This window comes from Oncorhynchus kisutch, linkage group LG27 (genome assembly GCF_002021735.2).
Source record: "Oncorhynchus kisutch isolate 150728-3 linkage group LG27, Okis_V2, whole genome shotgun sequence".
Taxonomy (NCBI): domain Eukaryota; kingdom Metazoa; phylum Chordata; class Actinopteri; order Salmoniformes; family Salmonidae; genus Oncorhynchus; species Oncorhynchus kisutch.
In genome coordinates, this window is record NC_034200.2 from 12,943,756 (window position 1) to 12,967,726 (window position 23,971).

The following is a 23,971-nucleotide window of genomic DNA, read 5'->3' on the forward strand; positions in this document are numbered from 1 at the left end:
GTCCTCAAACATTTACATCAAAAGGTGCAAAGTTATGGGCAAAGACACAAAACATCCACATCAAATTCAACATTTTTCTTGATAAAATAACATGGAGAACTATCACTGCAATATTAATTGACTGTCCTTTACAAACCACTTATTGTAAAAGTACATTACTGTATTGTACATAGGCTGGTCATCTAGGTTTGTACCTGTAGACTTTCCATCACCATAAAGAAAAACAATGACCAATACAGTAATTGAGTACATTGAGACATCAAGTGGTTTGTGATGATGTTGCTCAGTTGGTAGAGCATGACACTTGCAATGCTAGGGTTGTGGGTTCGATTCCCAGAGGGGGCCATCAGGAATATGTATGCACTCACTACTGTACATTTCTATGGATAAGAGTGTCTACGGAAAAGGAATGAATAGACCTTTTCAGTTTTCACATAGAAATAAATTGCATTTACAAAGTATTTTTAAGAAATAGAAAACATATATCTAAGCAAGTTTTTTTATATTCCACAAGTATTATCAGATGAAGTGTTTAGTACAAATTACAAATGCTAAACCCTCAAATACATTTAGCTGTTAATTAAGAAATGCAGCAGACTGAAGCCAAATGAGAGATGTGTTGGGTGGGTATTTTAATGTGGTTGTCTCTTGTGTATATATGTTTCCACATGGCAAGCGTTTGTACAGTCACTCTGCCAAAACAGTACACAGTTACAGTAACTCACCCTTCTAGATAACTTGAAATTGTCTAACCAGGTCTTGTGTCTTGAAGTCCCCTAGGCTAGCTATTGCTAGCCAAATTATTTAGCCAATTAACTTGTGCCAGCTGGTGTGCAACCGTGGCAAAGTTGTTTTGACATTGGATAGCCTTTCTCTTGGGCTAGTTAGGGACCGTCAATAAATTACATAATGTAAATGGGAAAATATTTTCATGTTGCACAACTGTCACAAGCTCATTAAATGCTTTAACTATTTGTATGGGAATTTCTACAGTGCATTCGGGAGGTATTCAGACCCCTTGACAATTTCCACATTTTGTTAAGTTACAGCCTTATTCTCATCAATATACACAAAATACCCCATAATTACAAAGTGAAAACTGCAAATGTATACAAAATAAAAAAACAAGACACCTTATTCATACCCTATGCTATGAGCCTCGAAATTGAGCTCAGGTGCATCCTGTTTCCATTGATCATCTTTGAGATGTTTCTACAATTTGATTGGAGTTCACCTGTGGAAAACTCAACTGATTGGACATGATTTGGAAAGGAACACACCTGGTCCCACAGTTGACATTGCATGTCAGAGCTAAAACCAAGCCATGAGGTCGAAGGAATTGTCCGTAGAGCGCCGAGGCAGGATTGTGTCGAGGCACAGATCTGGGGAAGAGTACCAAAACATTTCTGCCACATTGAAGATCCCCAAGAACAAAGTGGCCTCCATCCTGCTTAAATGGAAGAAGTTTGAAACGACCAAGACTCTATCTAGAGCTAGCCAAACAGCAATCGGGGGAGAAGGGCCTTGGTCAGGGAGGTGGCCAAGAACCCGACGATCACTGACAGAGATCCAGAGTTCCTTTGTGGAGATGGGAGAACCTTCCAGAAGGACAACCATCACTGCAGCCCTCAACCAATCAGGCATTTATGGTAGAGTGGCCAGAAGGAAGCCACTCCTCAGTAAAAGGCACATGACAGCCCACTTGGAGTTTGCCAAAAGGCACCTAAAGGACTCAGACAATGAGAAACAAGTATCTCTGGTCTGATGAAACCAAGTTTGAACTCTTTGGCCTGAATGCCAAGCATCAAGCCTGGAGGAAACCTGGCACCATCCCTACGGTGAAGCATGGTGGTGGCAGCATCATGCTGTGGGGATGTTTTTCAGCAGCAGGGACTAGGAGACTAGTCAGGATCGAGGGAAAGATGAATGGAGCAAAGTAAAGAGATCCTTGATGAGAACCTGCTGCATTGTGCTTAGGACCTCAGACTGGGGCAACGGTTCACCTTCCAACAGGACAGCGAACCTAAGCACACAGCCAAGACAAAGCAGGACTGGCTTCGGGACAAGTCACTGAATGTCCTTGAGTGGCCCAGCCAGAGCCCGGACTTGAACTTGAACGAACATCTCTGGAGATACCCAAAAATAGATGTGCAGCAATGCTCCCCATCCAACCTGACAGAACTTGAGAGTATCTGCAAGAGAAGAATTGGAGAAACTCCCCAAATACAGGTGTGACAAAGCTTGTAGCGTCATACCCAAGAACACTCAAGGCTGTAATCGCTGCCATAGGTGCATCAACAAAGTACTGAGTAAAGGGTCTGGATACTTATGTAAATGTGACATTTCTGTTTTTTTATTTGCAAAGATGAATAGAAACCTGTTTTTGCTTTGTCATTATGGGGTATTGTGTAGATTGATGGGGGAAAACATTTTAATCCATTTTTTTAATACTTTCTGAGTAGGTGGTGTGAGGTTTTTAAGTTATTCAAATTTGGAGCTATTGACATTTTAAAAAATTGTCCCATGTATTGTGTAATTTACTAATGGTCTGTAACTAGCGCCACAGGGATATCGAGTGTAAAACCAAATTGACCATTACGATAGAGTCATGCAGCTGCGCTCCGAATTGATGATTACTTGCATGCTGCCAGCTGTGGGCAGGATTGAAAATAACACAACCCAAACAAAACTTACAGTACCCTTCATTCCATGACATACAATTTTTTTTCCTATCTTGCAAATATCGGATTTGAACCAGACTTTATGACCAAAATTATCCTATTTACACTTAGTAGTCCATTTTGACACTTAGAATACATTTTTCTGACTCTTATTTTTGCCACATAGGCCATTTTCAAAAATAAGTTTAGTTTTAGGCACGGACCCTCAATAAGTATGTTCACTCATCCATTTATGACTACAACACTTACAGGCCCAGTGCAGTCAAAATTGTGATTTTCCTGTGTTTTATACATATTTTCACACTGAGGTTGGAATAATAGCGTGACATGATAACGTTTTAGATTTAGAGCTGTTTGAAAAGAACGCCTGAAACTTCTGGCTGTTTTGGTGGAATGGAGACATCACCAGGCGGTAAATTAGTTAATAGACCAAATAACAAAGACAGTTCCAAACCTCTCTGCCAATCACATCTAATTTTCAGTTTTCCCCTCCCCACTCAGACCACTCCCAGATAGTCCTAGCAAAATTCTTACTTGAGAAATTACTCTTTGCTAAGAAGCTATTTTAGTTTATTTTTGACCATTTTTACTGAAAACAATCACACTAAGGTACTTTTTATTTAACCTTTACTTAACCCAGAAAGATAATTAAGAACAAATTCTTGTTTACTATGACGGCCTGGCAAGAGGCAACAGGCCTCCTGTGGGGACCAGGGCTGGGATAGAACAAAACAAAAAAACTATGTAAGACAAAATGTACAGTACAACACAGACAGAAGACACTGGCAACAGCACAAATACAACAGGGAACAAACAGTGGATGTGTGTGCGTGCAGGCATGTGTGTGGTGTGTGTGACTTAAAACAATATGCTTCCTTACATAAGGCAACGCAAACTAGTGACACCGGCTGACAACTAGAAACAACTACATGTCTCAACAACCTGTCCATCAATTTGTCCTTTGAACTCCTCCAGGGACACCAGGTCCTCTAGTATAACGTTCGCTTGGAGGGAATTCCAAGCCAACCTTCTTGGTAACTTAATTGTTATCCAGAAATGATTTGATACTGAAATAAAAACAACTGCATTGGACCTTTAAACTACTGTCAGTCTCAGAGTCACTTCCACCTATCATTCTATCCAGGATCACTTCCACCTATCATTCCATCCAGGATCACTTCCATCTATCATTCCATCCAGGATCACTTCCACCTATCATTCTATCCAGGATCACTTCCACCTATCATTCCATCCAGGATCACTTCCACCTATCATTCCATCCAGGATCACTTCCACCTATCATTCTATCCAGGATCACTTCCACCTATCATTCCATCCAGGATCACTTCCACCTATCATTCCATCCAGGATCACTTCCACCTATCATTCTATCCAGGATCACTTCCACCTGTCATTCCATCCAGGATCACTTCCACCTGTCATTCCATCCAGGATCACTTCCACCTATCATTCCATCCAGGATCACTTCCACCTATCATTCTATCCAGGATCACTTCCACCTATCATTCCATCCAGGATCACTTCCACCTATCAATCCATCCAGGATCACTTCCACCTATCATTCCATCCAGGATCACTTCCACCTATCATTCCATCCAGGATCACTTCCACCTATCAATCCATCCAGGATCACTTCCACCTATCATTCTATCCAGGATCACTTCCACCTATCATTCCATCCAGGATCACTTCCACCTATCATTCCATCCAGGATCACTTCCACCTATCATTCTATCCAGGATCACTTCCACCTATCATTCCATCCAGGATCACTTCCACCTATCATTCCATCCAGGATCACTTCCACCTATCATTCTATCCAGGATCACTTCCACCTGTCATTCCATCCAGGATCACTTCCACCTGTCATTCCATCCAGGATCACTTCCACCTATCATTCCATCCAGGATCACTTCCACCTATCATTCTATCCAGGATCACTTCCACCTATCATTCCATCCAGGATCACTTCCACCTATCAATCCATCCAGGATCACTTCCACCTATCATTCCATCCAGGATCACTTCCACCTATCATTCCATCCAGGATCACTTCCACCTATCAATCCATCCAGGGTTCACGGGTTGTCAGTTATGACTGATCCTCACTCTTCCTCTCTGCTGGCAAAAAGGGTTTGTTCTCTTGCCCTTCCTGCAATCTCAGCCTAAGAATGCATCTCCTCCCATAAAGACTGGTTTCGCCTTCCTACAACTTCCTCACATTCCTCACAGTCACGGAACGAATGAAAAAGACAGAAAAAAGACAACACTATCAGGCTAGCTAAGGTCGCTACTGGCCTTCCCTTGCTCTATTATTCATGCTTCTACTGTCATTGTCAACAAATGGTTATTTTCAACTACAGAGCTTCACAAACCTTATTTTCACTTTCACACTCCCACACATAGCTACAGTATATCTCTCAAAAAAAGTATATGATAAAGGCCTTAGAATAAGCATTCAGTGATTTCTCCTGATGTATTGAAATGATCTTTCCATCGTATTTTGCCATTCAAATCCTCCAAGAAACATGAGTCGGCAGTCTTAAAGACTATGTATGTGTTTTTAATCTTTTAAATATGCTCTCTCTCTCTCTCTCTCTCCCTCTCTCTCTCTCTCTCAATTCAATTCAATTCAATTCAATTCAAGGGGCTTTATTGGCATGGGAAACATGTGTTAACATTGCCAAAGCCAGTGAGGTAGGTAATATACAAAAGTGAAATAAACAATAAAAATGAACAGTAAACATTACACATACAGAAGTTTCAAAACAATAGAGACATTACAAATGTCATATTACGTATATATACAGTGTTACAAAGATGTACAAATCTCTCTCTCTCTCTCTCTCTCTCTCTCTCTCTCTCTCTCTCTCTCTCTCTCTCTCTCTCTCTCTCGGTGTGTCTGTCGAGGAAACCCAAAAGGGCTGAGTCAGAGATCCCATCGCTTCCGGAGGCAGACAGGGCCAGCCAGGGCAGAGCCAAACAGAGGGAGCTCCCCTTTGAAAAGCCTCTCTGTGGAAATATCAACGGGCAACTCCTGGGGGAGTCACTCTGCTGTACTAGTCTTACCCATTCCTGCCCAAACAGCCCCAGGGCCTGGGACCTGGCTGGGGTGATAACATATTCATTAGGACCAGTGGCGGTGGGTGCCGTTTAACATGAGGGATGCCAATTTTTTTTCGGGAGCATGGTCTAATTTCTATTACAGCATATTAGATGTCCAACTGCCCGGCACCCTCCACAGCAATCCGCCAAAGCCCCCACCATTTCTCCTTTACCCAAATCCAGATAGCCGATGTTCTGAAAGAGCTGCAAAATCTGGACCCCTACAAATCAGCCGGGCTAGACAATCTGGACCCTCGCTTTCTAAAATTATCTGCCGAAATTGTTGCAACCCCTATTTACTAGCCTGTTCAACCTCTCTTTCGTATCGTCTGAGATTCCCAAAGATTGGAAAGCTGCCACGGTCATCCCCCTCTTCAAAGGGGGTGACACTCTAGACCCAAACTGCTACAGACCTATATCTATCCTACCCTGTCTTTCTAAGGTCTTCGAAAGCCAAGTTAACAAACAGATTACTGACCATTTCGAATCCCACCATACCTTCTCCGCTATGCAATCTGGTTTCAGAGCTGGTCATGGGTGCACCTCAGCCACGCTCAAGGGTCTAAACGACATCATAACCGCCATCGATAAGAGACATTACTGTGCAGCCGTATTCATCGACCTGGCCAAGGCTTTCAACTCTGTAAATCACAACATTCTTATTGGCAGACTTGACAGCCCTGGTTTCTCAAATGATTGCCTCGCCTGGTTTACCAACTACTTCTCTGATAGTGTGTCAAATCGGAGGGCCTGTGACAGTCTCTATGGGTGTGCCACAGGGTTCAATTCTCGGACCGACTCTCTTTTCTGTATACATCAATGATGTTGCTCTTGCTGCTGGTGATTCTCTGATCCACTTCTACGCAGACGACACCATTCTGTATACTTCTGGCCCCTCCTTGGACACTGTGTTAACTAACCTCCAGACGAGCTTCAATGCCATACAACTCTCCTTCCGTGGCCTCCAACTGATCTTAAATGCAAGTAAAACTAAATGCATGCTTTTCAATCGATCGCTGCCCGCACCTGCTCGCCCGTCCAGCATCAATACTTTAGACGGCTCTGACTTAGAATACGTGGACAACTACAAATACCTGGGTGTCTGGTTAGACTGTAAACTCTCCTTCCAGACTCACATTAAGCATCTCCAATCCAAAATTTAATCTAGAATCGGCTTCCTATATCGCAACTAAGCATCCTTCACTCATGCTGCCAAACATACCCTCGTAAAACTGACCATCCTACCAATCCTCGACTTCGGTGATGTCATCTATAAAATAGCCTCCAACACTATGCTCAACAAACTGGATGCAGTCTATCGCAGTGCCATCCGTTTTGTCACCAAAGCCCCATACACTACCCACCATTGCGACCTGTACACTCTCGTTGGTTGGCCCTCGCTTCATACTCGTCGCCAAACCCACAGGCTACAGGTTATCTACAAGTCTCTGCTAGGTAAAGCCCCGCCTTATCTCAGCTCACTGGTCACCATAGCAGCACCCACTCGTAGCACTCGCACCAGCAGGTATATCTCACTGGTCACCCCCAAAGCCAATTCCTCCTTTCCTCCTTTCCTTCCAGTTCTCTGCTGCCCATGACTGGAACGAATTGCAAAACTCTCTGAAGCTGGAGACTCACATCTCCCTCACTAGCTTTAAGCACCAGCTGTCAGAGCAGTTTACAGACCACTGCACCTGTACTTAGCCTATCTGTAAACAGCTCATCTATCTACCTACTTCATCCCCATACTGGTATTTGTTTATTTATTTATTTTGCTCCTTTGCACCCCAGTATCTCTACCTGCACATTCATCTTCTGCCGATCTACCATTCCAGTGTTTAATTGCTATATTGTAATTACTTCGCCACCATGGCCTATTTATTTCTGTAACTTACCTCATTTGCACTCACTGTATATAGACTTTTTGTTTTCTTTTGTTCTACTGTATTATTGACTGTATGTTTTGTTTATTCCATGTGTAACTCTGTGTTGTTGTATGTGTCGAATTGCTACGCTTTGTCTTGGCCAGGTCGCAGTTGCAAATGAGAACTTGTTCTCAACTAGCCTACCTGGTTAAATAAAGGTGAAATAAATAAATAAAATAAATGTCCTTCATTCATATTCCATTCACCCAGTTCCATGTAACATTGATAGGTTTAGGCCACTACATAACACTCAGATTTCCCCTATACCCATCATGAGGTTGCTACAACCTACCCTATGAATGAAGGTTTACAACGTAGGTACACACAGGTCGAGAGACAAATTTGAGGTGACAGAAAGTGACATTGAATACCGCCTTGCTCACTATTTTCTGTATTTAGCTGATGTAATCATTAGTCCAACAGTTACATGCGAAGGTTTCTATTGGACAAATTCAGGTATGTTTATCCCCATTTTGTTGTTTGCTTCTGTTTACTCTCATAACAGCCACATTGTATTAGTCATCTTCCCTTTGCTTGTGGACTTCGATGCACAACAAATCAGCTGTATGTGACCAGGCGAAAAAAAACTTTCCAAGCCAAACAGCCTACATCATTGTCACCATATTAGCTGAAGTAATGTCATAGTCAGCATAACTAATAGAACCCAGCTACAATCATGCAGTAACGTTAGTCAGTAAGCAGTTACACTGGCGGGCCCCAGTGGCAATAGATTAGTAATACCAAAAGTTTACCTTGACTCGGAAGAGTTCCAGTGTTGTGTTGGAAAGTCATAGCCAGCTAGCTAACACAGCTAACATAGCATTGCTCTGTTTGAGCAGGGTTTTTCAGTAGGCTAAACTAGCTAGCTGCATTTGCTAGCTAAGTAAGTGAAACTGAAAGTTTAAAAAAAATGACAATCTTTATCTCTTGCTCTATTTCTCTCTTGCTTCTCAATTTTGGAAGACATTAATTTGTTCAAAACTGTTCAACTATTGTCTTTCTATCTCTTTGAGTCAACTACTCACCAGCTTTTATACACTGCAGTGCTAGCTAGCTGTAGTTTATGCTTTCAGTACTAGATTAATTCTCTGATCCTTTGTTTGGGTGGACAACATGTCAGTTCCTGCTGCAAAAGCTCTGATAGGCTGGAGGACATCCTCCGGAAGTTACATAATTACTGTGTAAGTCTATGGAAGGGGGTGAGAACCGTGAGCCTCCAAGGTTTTGTATTGAAGTCAATGTACCCAGAGCAGGATGGAAGCTAGCTGTCCTCCGGGTATAACATGGTGCTACCTTACAGAGTGCTGTTAATGCTACTGTAGACCTTCTTTGCAAAATAGTGTGTTTTAATCAGTTATTCTGTAACCTAATTATATTTAGTATAGTTTTATATAAAAAATTATAACTTTTTTAATGTTTTACCATTTTTATTTTTATGAAATTCACTGAGAAGGGTGGTCCTCCCCTTCCTCCTCTGAGGAGCCTCCACTGATTAGGACCCAACGGAAGAAAACAGTCTAAGACAGGGACAAATTCCCTATATTTTTCCAATAAGAGCCGCTGGTTTTTGTTTTCCATTGAAAAAATAGTTTACTACTCTATTAGAAAAAAAGGTGCTATCTAGAACCTTAAAGGGCTCTTCGGCTGTCCCCATAGGAGAACCCTTTGAAGAACCCTTTTTTGTTTCCAGGTAGAACCATTTTGAGTTCCATGTAGAACCCTTTCCACAGAGAGTTCTATGGAGAGTTCTATGCGGCAGCCTGAAGAACCCTTTTGATACCCTTTTTCTAAGATAATACGGTGTGCCCTAATGAATGTTACCCAGGCTTGCAGTCTCTCTGTCCTCATGCTGTGCTGTGCTGCTAACTGTTTACCTTGGCTCCAGTCCTCCCGCCAGAGGACTTTCAACTCAGTAGCGCTGCCCTCGGGAGTGACACGGACTCTCTTACTCACTGTCTAAATAAAGCAGCCTTAGGCGTCAGTTGCTGTGTGTGTGTATCCTTCTCTCTCTCTCTGTCTTTCTTTCTCTCTCTCTCACACACACTTGCTCTTTCACTCTAATTCTCTCTCTCTCTCTTTCTGTCTCTGCCAATTTAGAATAGCACATTCAACACAGATAAGACTCTGTTATGCTGCTCAGTGACAAATACATCAGCCTATTGCACCATTCACCAAACTCCTAAAATAGGTTTGAGGCTTTGGTTTGTGTCACTTGTCAGTTCTTACTACCGATCTTCACAGCTACAGATGGTGAAATAACATAGAGTGACTGTTGTCATGCGCATGACCCTCAAGCCTAAGCACATGAATTCAGAGTAACAAATGGGAGGAGGGCCTCGGTGATGTAACGTGTTGTGAATCCTCTTAGAAAAAAAGGTGCTAACTCGAACCTAAAAGGGTTCTTCGGCTGTCCCCATAGGAGAACCCTTTGAATAACCCCTTTTGGTTCCAAGTAGAATTTCTGCTTCTGCTTCTTTTGGGTTCCTTGTAGAACCCTTTCCACATCGAACCCCAAATACTTCTACCTGGAACCAAAAAAAGTTGATCCATGGGGACTGCTGCAAAGTGTACCTGGAAGACATTACTAGCCTAGGACCACTTCATAAATTCATAGACCTATAAATATTTGTTCTTATTTTAGGTTTCACACTACGTTTGATTTACATATCTAAAGGAAAGTTTGTAATTTGTCTCATTTGCAGCAGAGCCTATTTAAAGTTTGTGTGAGGTCATTTCTGTTAAAGGCCCATTGCAATCAAAAACGTGATTTACCTGTGTTTTATATATATATATTTCCACACTACGAGGTTGGAATAATACTGTGAAATTGTGAAAAGGATGATAAGAGCTGTTTGATGAGACCGGCTGAAATGACAGCCTGAAATATCAGCCTTGTTTTGGTCGAAGGGAGTTTTGGCCTGCCAATTAGTTCAAAGACCAATAAGGACGGCAAATCCCACTCAGACTACCACATGACAGTCCTAGTAAAACATTTCCTTGAGAAATTGCTCTTTTATAAGTTTGTTTCTTGTTGAAAATGTCAATTTAAAAAACAATCATACTAAAGTATTCAATTGTTACCCAGAAATGATTTGATATTGAGATCAATTCAAGCTGCTTTGTACCTTTAATATGGATGATGCATAACTGCAACCCCTCAGGCAAAGACTGGAGGGAAATTAAGCCTGCAGACACTTGCCAACTCCTTGGGCATGTGCTATAGAGGAATAAAATACAAAAGATCCAAAAGTTTAAAATAAAGTTGTTGAAGATATTGAACTGGTGACATTATCAAAATAATGGATTATAATAATGTTTTTCCTACACTGGTCTGCTCAAAACTAGTATCGTGCAAGGGGACAGGTAGTACAAAACAATTGCCATTTTCTTATAATAAAAGTGAAACAACATTTAAATAACTTTTATCTCTAAATGATGTATCTGGTTGATGTGCAGTGCAATTTTGAACATAGCTACGCTGACACTCAATAAACTCTCCAACATCAATATGTCAAAATTGCAGCCAGATAACCTAAAGCTCAGGCATAAATCTAGCCATCTCTAAAATGTCTGTGTCTACCTATGGTATAATTTACAAGCTATATTCAATATATTTCACACTGTGACAGGCACAATACACTTGATTTAACACACATTGAAAACACTGATAAAACCATTGTAGTGATTGCATATCATGGCGTAAAGAAGCAATTGTTGTTGTGTGTAAGAGGAAAGGCTCATTTTAATACAGAATGAGAAAACAACTAGACCAACACTGTCTGGAAATTCAAAACCCTCGGGGATCCATTGCAGCTTCTCATAACATATTTCCCTTGAAGGTACCATCTTAAAAATGTACAAACTGTACACAGTTTTAATAAACGTTTTGATAACGTTTGGTTTATTATTCCAGCATGATGTAATATAGTGGAAATCTTCATACAAGTTCAATTTAAAAAAAAAAATGGAAAGTAGGCTAAGGCGATTTATATTTCGGAATATCCGTAGGCTACTAGCTTTTTTCGAACCTCCCTGAATCATGAGGTGAAAGAATTTAAGTGAGGAGTACCACTGCCAATTTATTTAATGCCAATATAACAACAAATGTCTACATATTATTCAAATATAAGGGGTTATTTAATATCACAATTTCAAAATGGTTATATGTACCTTCACAGCAATTGGCTAGATGGAGCTAAAACTCTTGCTGCAAACTCTGGCACATACCACAAAAACACTGTGATACAACGACACACCAACAACGTGTAGATTTCCTTAAAATATTCTAAGATGGGCAATTATTCCAAAATTCACATATCAACAGAACAATTTATTTCAAATATTGAAATAATATCATTTAAAACTGTATCAAGGATAAAAACAACCAACCAAAGAAATACAAATATCCAAACAAAAAAAATTGGAAAAACAATGTTATTAATAAACATGATATTTCAAAAAATAAATAAGTCCAGAAAAAAAACTATTACCAGGCCCCGTTTCAGCTGAACGACCCTGATGGTGAAACTGAAATGCATTTTAAAACGGCAGTTTCACAATGACCTTCAGATTCATTCCACCGAAAATTGACATTCCCCAGAGAACGAGAGGAATTTGTCTGGCCCTAAAATGGATCCACCGAGAGTTCTGCTGAGCGAGGCGCCATTCACACCCCTGCTGGTGGAGAGGGAGACATACAGTATGATCTGTGTATTGAATGGGAAAGTCATATTTCCACTTCAAAAGTTGAAAGTCAGGAATATGTACTGTAGAGCTTTTGACATATTTTGAGTAAAAATACAAGGGCGCGTTTGTATTCCACTTTTTGTTGCGTGTTGAGTCAAACCAAAATCAACAGTGATTTGTCATATAAGGTCATTATGTCTTGAAACCAGTGAAAGGTTGTTTTCTACCTACAGATGAATATTTTCACGTCACTGAAACATAATTATTGGCATAAATCACACTTTTAAGATTATTCTCAATTGAAGCTACAGTTTCATCACCGTGGGTAAATGTGTAACATTTTTCTCATTGACTAATTTTGTTTTATGACAGTCTACAGTTGGTTGTAGGAACAGCCATTACTCTTTTATCAACCAAAAACTTATTAGGGGCAATTTATCAATTCCGCATATGTTTGTCCATATAGCAACATTACAGTATTTTATGTTGACCTTATTTAGCCTTTTCATTTCATTTTTGTCAAATTGTATATAAACATCAAATGCATGTATAAATGTATACTGTTTCTACCAGTTAGGTAGTCTTTGTTGCAGCCAGATAATATTGCAGCAGTCTTCTTTTGCCGTTTTGTATTGTAACAAAAATATGCATCTATAAAACAATTGTGGGTGCCATTCATTCAAACAGTACTTAGCTAGCTGTTGTACACGTGTCAAAGATTTTGCGGACATGTTCTCTCTTTTCCTCGCCTAAAAAAACCCACTTCTACCAATTTCTTTAAAAAATAGTACCATAAAGTGAAGAGCATTTTAATTTAATCTGTAGGATTTAATTATTTGCGAATTGAGTTAATCATTCAAAACAAAAACTGACCGACATAGGATGTCGCAGTCTTTGATACCCTGTTTAAAACCAAGAGTTTCAGTCAGATACAGTGAGAGCTATCAGTGGAAAAACGTGCAGATTTACGATCACTGTTAAACAACTACTAACTCAACAAGAGATAAGGAAATACAAAAGTATATTAAAAAACAAAGATATAAGATTTTTTTGTTGTTTCAGTTCTACTCTATGTTCATATCTTTATTTAACAATCATAGTCATATTTTCAACAATGGAAGATTAATAAATACTTTCTCTTGATTCAGGAAGGTTGTCTTGGTAACTTGATAGCTTGATTCCAGTTGCAAAAAAATGATAATCAAAATGTCCTCTGTATGCATGGTTGCGCTTTTCTTAAGCACTAATATCCAATTAACCACCTTAGTCTTGAGTGGGGGAATCCATAACATTATGTACAGGTTTCTTCATTTCAGACATTTTATCCACCTCCATAGCTGAGCGAGAGAAAGAGAGCGAGAGCGAGAGCGAGAGCGGAGAGGAGAGGAGAGGAGAGGAGAGGAGAGGAGAGGAGAGGAGAGGAGAGGAGAGGAGAGGAGAGGAGAGGAGAGGAGAGGAGAGGAGAGGAGAGGAGAGGAGAGGAGAGGAGAGGAGAGGAGAGGAGAGGAGAGGAGAGGAGAGGAGAGGAGAGGAGAGGAGAGGAGAGGAGAGGAGAGGAGAGGAGAGGAGAGGAGAGAGAGAGAGAGAGAGAGAGAGAGAGAGAGAGAGAGAGAGAGAGAGAGAGAGAGAGAGAGAGAGAGAGAGAGAGAGAGAGAGAGAGAGAGAGAGAGAGAGAGAGAGAGAGAGAGAGAGAGAGAGAGAGAGAGAGAGAGAGAACAGCAGGTCGGTCCGGAACACATCCGAACTGCAGAGTGTCAAGAATGCATCAACAGGCCTCCTCTCACATATTTCCCTTTCTGTTAAGGCACTAAGGTTTTCTCATATAATTCTGGAAATCAATCCCAAATATTCCACAGACGTTTCAAACTTGCATGAGCGTGGAGGGGGGGGGGGGGGGGGCTGTCTCTGTCCAACTGTTGTTAGCTGGGAAGTAGGAAACAGACCCAGAACCATCAAGGCACAGAATATTTCCACCACACAGCAGCAGGACATCCAGAGAGAGAGAGAGAGGATAGTGTGGTGGGTTCCATCCACAGCTCATGACTCAGGCAAGAGCCATGGGGCACCAGGACTCTCCCCTGACGGAGCCGGCTATGTCTGGAGACTGGGTGAGGCCCACACTGGTGTAGAGACTATCCTGGCCTGGGTACTTCACGACGGCAGAGCCATCAGAGCCTGAGCCATCAGCTGGTCCACTCAGGACAGAGGACTGGACCTGGAATAGGACAGAGAAATGTTAGTCACAGATTCAAAAGAAATGACTGGGTCTTTCCATAAAATAACTGCCTTTTTGCATCCCTTTGATATTTTTACTAGAAATTGTGAACCAATATTGAATTTTAAAAGCCTGGTATATTACATGAAGTGCCCTTAAATATAGACCACATGTATCATTCAATAAATTACATGAACCCTGTTATGTGAACTGAACACTCGTTTTTAATATGGTGAAACTATTCTTAAAACATTTAAATAAGAAACATTGAATATCTAATAGTCAATAGTGTAAAAGCCGGTGAGCTGGTTTGACTATTTTGGGCCATTTTCTGGTGTTTTGTGGTAGAAAACTGATCGGTTGAAGCATAACACATCCACCTTCTTAACCATAGATAGACAAGCTAGAAATGTTTTAGCACATTTTGTTTACTTTTTTAAAGCTTGAAATCAATTGCTGCTCCCTGTTGCACACAACAAGCTTCCATTCCTCCTGTCACAAGGGGATTTAAGGCTGATTTAAGATGAAATCGTCAACCCTGTTATGGTCAACCCTGTTACGGTCAACCCTGTTACGGTCAACCCTGTTACGGTCAACCCTGTTACGGTCAACCCTGGTACTTTATTTGCCACTTAACAGGCACTCACCATAGTACGTTTTTATATCAAATCTTGAGATGGGAAAATGTATTTTTGATGAAGTTGAAAATGTGCTCTTAATGACAGAATGTGAAAATAAGGCGCTATCAAACTTTTTGGGGCCAAATTACATTTCTTAAAAGGCACGGAATCTGTGGAACGACCCTCCTATTCTCCATTGGTTTTCTATAGTCACAGCCAGTGCTTCCAGAAGCCTATCAATGATAAATCTTAATTTGTAACTGCTAAAATGGATATACATTGAGTGTACAAAACATTAAGAACACCTTCCTGATCTTGAGTTTTGCCCTCAGAGCAGTCTCAATGAGTGGTGGATCACTCTTGATACACACGGGAAACTGTTGCGTGTGGAAAAACAAGCAAAGTTGCAGTTTGTGAAACAAACCGGCACCTACTACCATACCCCATTCAAAGGCACTTACATCTTTTGTCTTGCCCATTTACCCTCTGAATGGCACACATACACAACCCATGTCTCAGTTGTCTCAAGGCTTAAAAATCCTTCTTTAGAAGGATACACTGAGTGACATCAGCGTTCGCCTGGTGAGTCTGTCATGCAAAGAACAGGTGTTCATAATGTTTTGTACACTCAGTGTATAGGCCTATATGCAGTGAATCTCCACATTATTATAGCAAACCGGCCCATTTATCAAATGATAGGAACAGACAAATGTCATGAATAAAATGTACTTTAAATAGCCCTGTAATATTGTTTCATTTGGAACAAATCAGAGACTATGTTTTAGGACAAAATTCCGAAGAGCATCATCTCTGAGAAATGCAGACCACTTCCCAGAACCCATTACAGACAGCCTTTAAATACCCCTGAAGACACCAGATACAGTAGGCTACATCCCACATACCGTATGACTCAATACTTATGAATCCAGTATTATCAGGCCAATATTATTGCTATCATGAACATATAAGATGAAAGTGTATTATTAGCCTGCCTGCTCCTACATTTGTCAACAGTATTCATTCAAAAGAATACCAATTAGTGCAATAAATAAAACGATAAAATCCTATTTCATATATATATATATATATAAAGTAAAAGTGGGTCTATCCTACCAAAACCGTGGACTTATATTTGACGCTAACTGAAATGTGTGGGAAGAATTCAGCCGTGCATAATTTGTTACACAAGACATATCCGAGGAGGGGACAACAGTCGAATCTCAATTGCAAACGACCTTGAGTCCGTTTTTATAACACACGCGGTCTATCCCGCACCTATCCCGTTTTCTTTTTGAATACGCTATATCAAAATATGGATCGTTCGTATTAACCCTGGCACCTGCGTGTTGGGAGAGCTGTTCTTCGAGCAGTCTTCAGAGTTGGAAGAAGACGTCGACGTCGGAGTCATGGCGACTGAATTACTATTTCCTGTGGTAAAATGATTTAAAAAGTATATATATATAAAGAGAACCATGTAAGTGAAGCATTTCAATTATACAACAGAGAGAGAGAGGGAGAGAGAGAGAGAGAGAGAGAGAGAGAGAGAGAGAGAGAGAGAGAGAGAGATCTGCTTACCAGAGGATCCCTTGGTTTTGTTCAAAGTTTTAGGTTTTCTTTTCCTCGTCTGAATTCCCTCTTTCTTCATTGCGAGCGGCCGAGGTACCTGCAAAAATAACGACTACATTAGTCTGTCATGTTTTTTGGTTACACGTACAATGAATGAAAACATGTACATTGTCCTTTAAATATAAACTTTATTATTAATAATAATTATTATTGATTAGACACACTGAATACACTGATCCCGTTTAATATTGTTCTCCATAGTCATTGAAACAATTACGCACGGTAATTAGGCACGTGTCAGTTACAATATTCTCTGCATTTGTCGAACATGAAGTTAATAAAAAGGGGTAACTTGTGACATAATGTAAAGATTGTGTCTTACTCCATGTAATTTTGTGTAGAGCCCACATGCGTTGCAGACCGGTTCTCCTTCTGCGTTTCTGCGCCACAAGGTGGTTGTGCTCGTCTGACAGTTGGCGCAGGAGAGGCCGATTCGCCGGGATGATGACTGGGAAAAGGCAATATATAAACAACGATAAACACACTGGAACATAAAGATATGAAGCTACGATTAAGCAAAGGTGAGCGTGTGCTGTAAACGTGAAATTGAGAGATGTCTGAGCCCGCGGCTACCTGACTAATGGAATCTTTGGCTGTGATCCAAGCACTTTAATTCATCATTGGATATGAAGGGCATGGATTCTCCTCTCTTATGACTTATGACTCTCTTTCTGTTATCTGCACTAATTTCCGAACAATAATATTGGTCATATTCATGTCATCCATTTAACTGGCAGTTACGTTCAGCTTATTACCATGAATTTCATTGTCAGTGAGTTCGTGGAAAAAGGGCATCAGTCGTTTGTTAGTGTGCGTAATAACTGCGTAATGGCGCCAGGAGAATGTGTGTCTGAAAAGTTTTTTTTTTCCGTCACGTAGCCTCTGTACACTTGTTGACCCTGACTAAATTACCGATATGACAGCCAGAATGACCTTGTTAATATATGAACGCTGGCTAAATTGAGGGTGCAATAAAATGGTCTACCGTTTAAGTGAATTTTTTGTCCCCCCAAAAAATCACCATAAGGAGTATAGAGATCTGAGGTGATAACCTTAAGCCATTGCTTTAAATAAATAGACAGGAAATTGAGTGGTTAAGTAGTCCCCTGAGCGTGTTCAGCTTACCATCCGCTTCTGTGGTTTAATTAATGGCCGACTGAGTCCATTCATTTTGCTGTACAGGCCGCAGGCGTTGCAGAGAAAGTGGCCCGTGCCATCGCGTCTCCAGAGCGGCGTTGAGATGGAGCCGCAGTTGACGCATTCCCTGCTCTCTCCCAGGTCGTCGAGAATATCTGCGGGAAACAGATAGGCAATACACCAATCACTTACATGACACTTCAGAGAGGTGCTTGGGCATTAAAAGAGCCATGATTTTTCATAGGCTTAATTGAGCACCTGCCTTGAAATATGTTATCGTACATTGTACATTTGTTGAAAAAAAAAAGATTATTCACCATTATTTTCAAAATGAGGTATATTCTAGGCATATGTGATAGCAAATTAAGATTATACATTCAATACACAAGGAGATTGCACGTTTGACTGTACTTTAGCTATTTTATCTATGTCTAATGCATTAAGTTACTTTAAGAAACTCATAATGTTTCCATACTGGTTTTATATGTGCAGTCAGAGGGTGTAATCAACAATGTATTTATTTGAGTTACACCAATAAAAATATCAAAATATGATAGGTTTAGAAGTCGTTATAAAACATTTGATATCAGGGATAGGCCTAAACTTTAATTCACGCAACAAATGCATTGATAATAGCCTATGTAACTAATATATAGCCTTCACTCTTAGAAAAAAGGTTTCGGGTAGAACCAAAAAGTGTTATATTGCTTGCTTCATTTATGGCACCCCTAAAGGTTCTAATATCGAACCATTTTGTAGGGTTCTTTGATCAGAACCCCATCAGAACACCAGGGGTTTTTCACTGAACCAAAATTGGGGTTCTACCAACCTTTGGGGTTGCCATATGTGAAGCAAGTATAGAATCCTTTTTGATTCTATCCAGAACCTTTTTTTCTAAGAGTGTAGGGCTCCCGAGTGGCGCAGCGGTCTAAGGCACTGTATTTCAGTATAATCGGCGACACTACAGACACCGTGGTTTGAATCCAGGCTGTATCACAACCGGCCTTCATTGTGAGTCCCATAGGGCGGCGCACAATTGGCCTAGCGTCTTCCGGGTTTGGCCGGTGTGGGCAGTCATTGTAAATACGAATTTGTTCTCAACTGACTTACCTAGTTAAATAAATAAAACATATAGCCTAATTAACTTGCTATTCTAAAATGGAACATATTTACCATGTCTTACCATTACTATAAAACATGTATTTTAGCTCCGATAATTTCCTTAACCAAATTGAATTAGAATTTATTGGGGCCCATTAGACCTAAACACTTGTAATCGTAAATTATCATCACATTATTTCACCCATGCCCTTGTTGCTTATGCGTTAAACAGCTATTCGATAGATGGAGAACTAAAGTTCTCACATAATGGAAGTCCACATCATTAATCAGCTTTCTTCGACACTTTTGAGAATAGTAAGCCTACCTCCATTGGGTCCTCGAATCGTCAAGGGCGCACCTCTGCTTTGCAAAGTGTGCAACATGGTGTTATCGAATGGTCCTCCAGGCCAAGGCGAGGACAACTGGGATAGCTGCGGTCCAACATACGGGGAGTAGGGACTGGCGTAGGATCCACCGAGGGGCCGAGGGAGACCGTACTGGTCTCGACTGCCCACATTCAGTGGGTTACTGTAGCCGTTATCCCTGGACGCTACGTTGTTCATTGGCGGGCTTGGAGGGTAATGGAAACGGTTGGAGGTATGAGGACTCCCGGTGCTGTAGGAGGGACTCTCCGGAGTAGACTGCGACCAGACTGAATGGCTTGTGACCGCATGACTAGGCTGTGCCGACCCGCTGGCTTGCAAATAAGGGAGGCTGGATATCATGGGTCCCACCCGGGAGCTCGGTACATACACTGGAGAGTTGGGGTTGGAGTGCATATAGCCCCCAGAGGGCGAGTCGTACCCCGCCTGGCTCTGGTGTGCCGCCGCGATGGCTAGTGTTTGATACATGTCGCTGGGGTCGACGATAAGGCCCCCCTTGTGGTGCGGGTGCGCTCCACTAGAGATGATTAGTTTGTTGCCCTGGTCTAAATCCGTGAACAGCGTGATGTCCTCTGTGGTGGGCAGGGCAATGTTGTTGTTGTGGTGTCCGTGTCCGAAGTGAACGTAGGAGTGTAGAGATGGTCTAACTGGCCCCTCGTCGCGCCGGTGTCCCACTAAGTCAAGTTGATCGGTTGTCGGCGGTGACCTGAGTCCCTCCGAGTCGTGCGCGTGGCCGTGACTGTCCCTCCTGTCCTGACCGCCGTGTAAGTAGCTCTGTTCAGCCGGTGACCCTGGGCTGCTGGACACTTCTTGCTTGACCATGGACCAGCTGTTTTCGCCCAGGTCCATCCAGGATCAATTTCCATACACCGTAGGGCTAGAAAATCGTGAGGGTGTTGTCTGCCCTGGGAATGAGAGAGAATATGTTATTATCAAGATCAAGTAGGCTAAAAGGGTATATCATATTGTGAATTGTTAACTTAAAACAGGTCCTTGGGCGTCAAGTAACTATTTCTGGTATCATAAAGGATCTATGAGATGAGGTAATCAAAATCTTATTACAATCTCAAATATTCTTCCCAAAGATTTGGTCCAAAGAGTTACATTTGAATTACCTTTCAAGCGATACTATTAATTTGCAAGAAACATGTAATCCCCCATGATAACAATATCATATCAATTCCATAGCTTACCCTCTGGGAAACTGCGTAATACAAACCCAACATAGCCCTTGATGTGGGGCTTGGTTTCATTTTGAAACGTATTCGCGTAATTTTGAGTACATGACACAAAATGATAGGCGAAAGGCTAGGTTACTTAGCACACAATACTCGATCCTCACTATTAAAACTATATGATGGTTATAGACTAATAGTTACGACATGTTTGGCAATACCACCTAAGGTATTAATCCATTAGAAATGTAAGCACACCGCGCGCTCTGACCGGAGGAGTTGAATCCATCCGTGTCAAAACCTTGTCCTCCCCTCTCGAGATAGCCTCTTCATAATTACAAAAAAAAAAACACACACCGTTACAGATAGGAACAAAATGCAATATATCTTTGGAGCAAAGTGATAACCGCTTGATAAGAAGCATAACAGATAAGACCCAAGAGGCAGGGTAATTGTGACAAACCAATACCCCAAATGATTTAGGTTCTGCGCAACTGGCACCCAGGAGCACGATCACTGAAACCAGATGTTTTACCAAGACTGGACTGAAACATAGAAGACAAAAGAGGAGAGGAAGGATTATTCACCACACACCTACTCGTTCTGTGCCATCGGTCGCTCGTTGAAGTTTCCTATAGTGTCTGGGTCGTAGCTGGTCTCTGGGAAGATAGGAATGAAAGCGTTAGCCTACTGCGCGCTTGACGAGGTTTTTAGAGAGGAGGCGCTTCTCGAGGCTGCAGTTGGAATCTGAGGGCGTTCTCTGATTGGATTTCAGTTTAACAAACATATCAACTGGTTGAGGGTGCTAGCCTTTGAGAGACTTGATCATGTCTAAAATGACCCAAACTGTACATGCAATCAATTTAACGTTTCACGGTAGGCTATTGACTTTTTGTTGTTGAAATAAAATCGAAATTCATATAGCAGAGAAAATACATATACAGAGAAAAGCTTGTTTTGGCATCGCACATTGGTTTACTCACAAAATAGTTCAGATATTCAAAGAAATATGATATTACCTGAGTTTTAATTAGAGCAAAAAGGGGGATTTATCATAATTGACATCAAGCCTGGTTTAAACGGATATTGCGTTCAAATTAGTTAGGTGTACAAACCACGACTACCATGATGAACATTAACCTATCAGAGGCTCACAAATTATAGTAGGCCTATCAATATAGACATTAGACAAATTAAGTAGTCCCTAGGCTAACAGTCTTCAGAATGTGTTTACAAGTTCTGGCAAGCAATACATTGTAATAATGTAAGATGTTACAGAACTATCGACAAAACTGTTGGCATCGAATATAGAGTTTAAAAAATAACATTCAATTGAAAAACCTTTCAATTTACAAAGTGAAATATTTAATAGCCTATCAATTCCACCATACTTAAAATAACTAACATTGAATGATAAAATCATTATAATTAGAAAGTAAAAAGGCCCTAAAATACAAACCTCGCTGAGAACAGCTATTTTAAAATCGCCTCTTTTTGATTATTTATTTGTTTATTCTCAATTTCGGCGTTATGTTAGGGCAGACCATTCACAGTTAGTTTATTTAAGTGAACCCTTAAATTGATTAAATGGGGTCAGCCTCGGAAGCACAAACTCTCAGCACGTATCTGTTGTTGCAGAGAGGATTTACATTGAACTGGCGATGATTACTTCAGTTGGAATATACATTGGCTCAGTGAAATGATCAAAAGTGACGAGTTGTCAATTAAACCATTCATTTACTACTAGTCTTCAGCACTCCTTCCAGACGTTAACAAATAGTCCCGTCGTTAGTCGACCTGGGAAGAATTCAACTGGTATTTCTTTCTATTTACATTTTGTCTGGATAACACTGTTAGGCGATACGCTTTTCAGGGTAAATTATAGGTCACCATTTCGTTGCACTGAAAGAGAGAGGAGAGACACGAGCCATTGCAAAATGCTCTATCCTCTGTTTGACTCCTCTTGTAAAATGGGTTCAAACAATGGCCATTCTTCTTTTAATTTGGTCTTTGCATTCCTTTCACTTTTCGTTGCTTTGCAAAGGGTAAACCTAGGTAGCATTTTAGAAACGTTCTCTGAGAGGTGTAAGCAACTGCATACTTCTAAAATAGGTATCAGAACTATGACTATTGGTTTAACGCGCCATGAATTGGACGTGTCCTCGTGCGTAAAAGGGATAGCACTAACAGCTATCACATAGGCTATTTTGATAAATCGTTGAGAGCAAAGCGAAAAAGTCAGAACATAGCTAATCAAATGCACGGTGGAACATGGAGTAAGCAGGCGCTACTGTCTCGGCTGGACATTGGGGGGCCGAGGCAGACAGTTATCAGGGAGGTGCGAGAATACATCGTTTTACTGTCTGTTCCAATGAGACTTAACGAATGAGGTGTTTTCGCTGGGATGCCATGAAGTGTGTCTCTCAGATAGTTAGCCTACCTGTGACGAATCCCCACCCGTAAAGTGTCAGGACGCCACTCAGTCTCAGCCTCTATCTTCACACTATCCAGGGACGGACAGGCTCAGGCAGGGGCAGACCGGGAGAAGACTGTTTGCAATCAACAATAAATAGTCTATATCATTTGGAAATCGAAAAATAATGATTTACTGTCACTGTGGAATAATTTAAGGTTTATTATAATTTAATGGCATTATTAGGCCTAGATGGGCCTACATTCGAATTACCTCGACTAGCTTATAATATTAATGTTAGAATTATTATTATTAATAATAATAATAACAACAATATAATAATATATATTTGAAAATAATAGTAGTGGTAGTACTAGTAATGATAATAAAATGCTATTGTTTTGTGATTGATTTCTTTATTGATTTTCAAGATGGCCGTATCTTCATTCGTATCTCAATAATGTGTGTCTGTTTCATTGCGTAATCGCCCTCAGGTGTCATTGCCTTATACTGTATGTACTGACATCATAATAATTATCTCCTACTACTCGTTTTCTGTTATATTGAAAGACAGAGTTTTCTATTTTTCCTATTTTGAGATATGAATGTTGTATGTGTGCCATTCAGAGGGTTTAAGATATTTCAGTTTCTTTGGACGGGGTGTGGTAGTGTGGGAAGCATTGGAGTCTAAATGGGCCAGCATCCCTATGGAATGTTTTCGACACCTGGTAGAGTCCATACCCAGACGAATTGAGGCTGTTCTGAGGGCAGAAGGGGGTGCAACTCAATATTAGGAAGGTGTTCCTAATGTTTTGTGTACTCGATAGGCCTATTCATGTGATGATAAAAGTATTGTTATTATTGATTTGGCGTAATAAAAATA

General features: G+C 40.9%; 1 protein-coding gene across 3 annotated transcripts; it reads right to left on the reverse strand.

Moving 5' to 3' along the window:
* Positions 1-11,456: 11,456 nt before the first annotated feature.
* On the reverse strand, positions 11,457-21,398 carry gata6 (GATA binding protein 6). 3 transcript variants are annotated; one of them, XM_020463401.2, is made up of 7 exons: positions 21,270-21,398; positions 19,443-20,405; positions 18,005-18,171; positions 17,202-17,327; positions 16,829-16,916; positions 16,593-16,681; positions 11,457-14,633 (listed from the first exon to the last, which is right to left on the reverse strand). In XM_020463401.2, exons 2-7 carry the CDS (start codon positions 20,347-20,349, stop codon positions 14,463-14,465), a joined length of 1,548 nt encoding a protein of 515 aa, XP_020318990.2. In that variant the 5' UTR covers positions 20,350-20,405; positions 21,270-21,398; the 3' UTR covers positions 11,457-14,462. The 3 variants fall into 3 exon arrangements, with proteins under 3 accessions (XP_020318990.2, XP_031662889.1, XP_031662888.1); XM_031807029.1 differs by having other exon boundaries at positions 14,060-14,633; positions 21,274-21,381; XM_031807028.1 differs by lacking the exon at positions 21,270-21,398 and adding an exon at positions 20,694-21,012 and having other exon boundaries at positions 14,060-14,633.
* Positions 21,399-23,971: the final 2,573 nt, after the last annotated feature.

Coding starts and splice junctions, on each gene's coding strand:
- gata6 (XM_020463401.2), bottom strand. CDS start 20,349: ATGGACCTGGGCGAAAACAGCTGGTCCATGGTCAAGCAAGAAGTGTCC. Junction 16,682..16,828: donor CAAAACCAAGGGATCCTCTG/GTAAGCAGATCT, acceptor ATTTTACCACAG/GAAATAGTAATTCAGTCGCC. Junction 14,634..16,592: donor ACAGCTCTCCCAACACGCAG/GTGCCAGGGTTA, acceptor GTCCTATTCCAG/GTCCAGTCCTCTGTCCTGAG.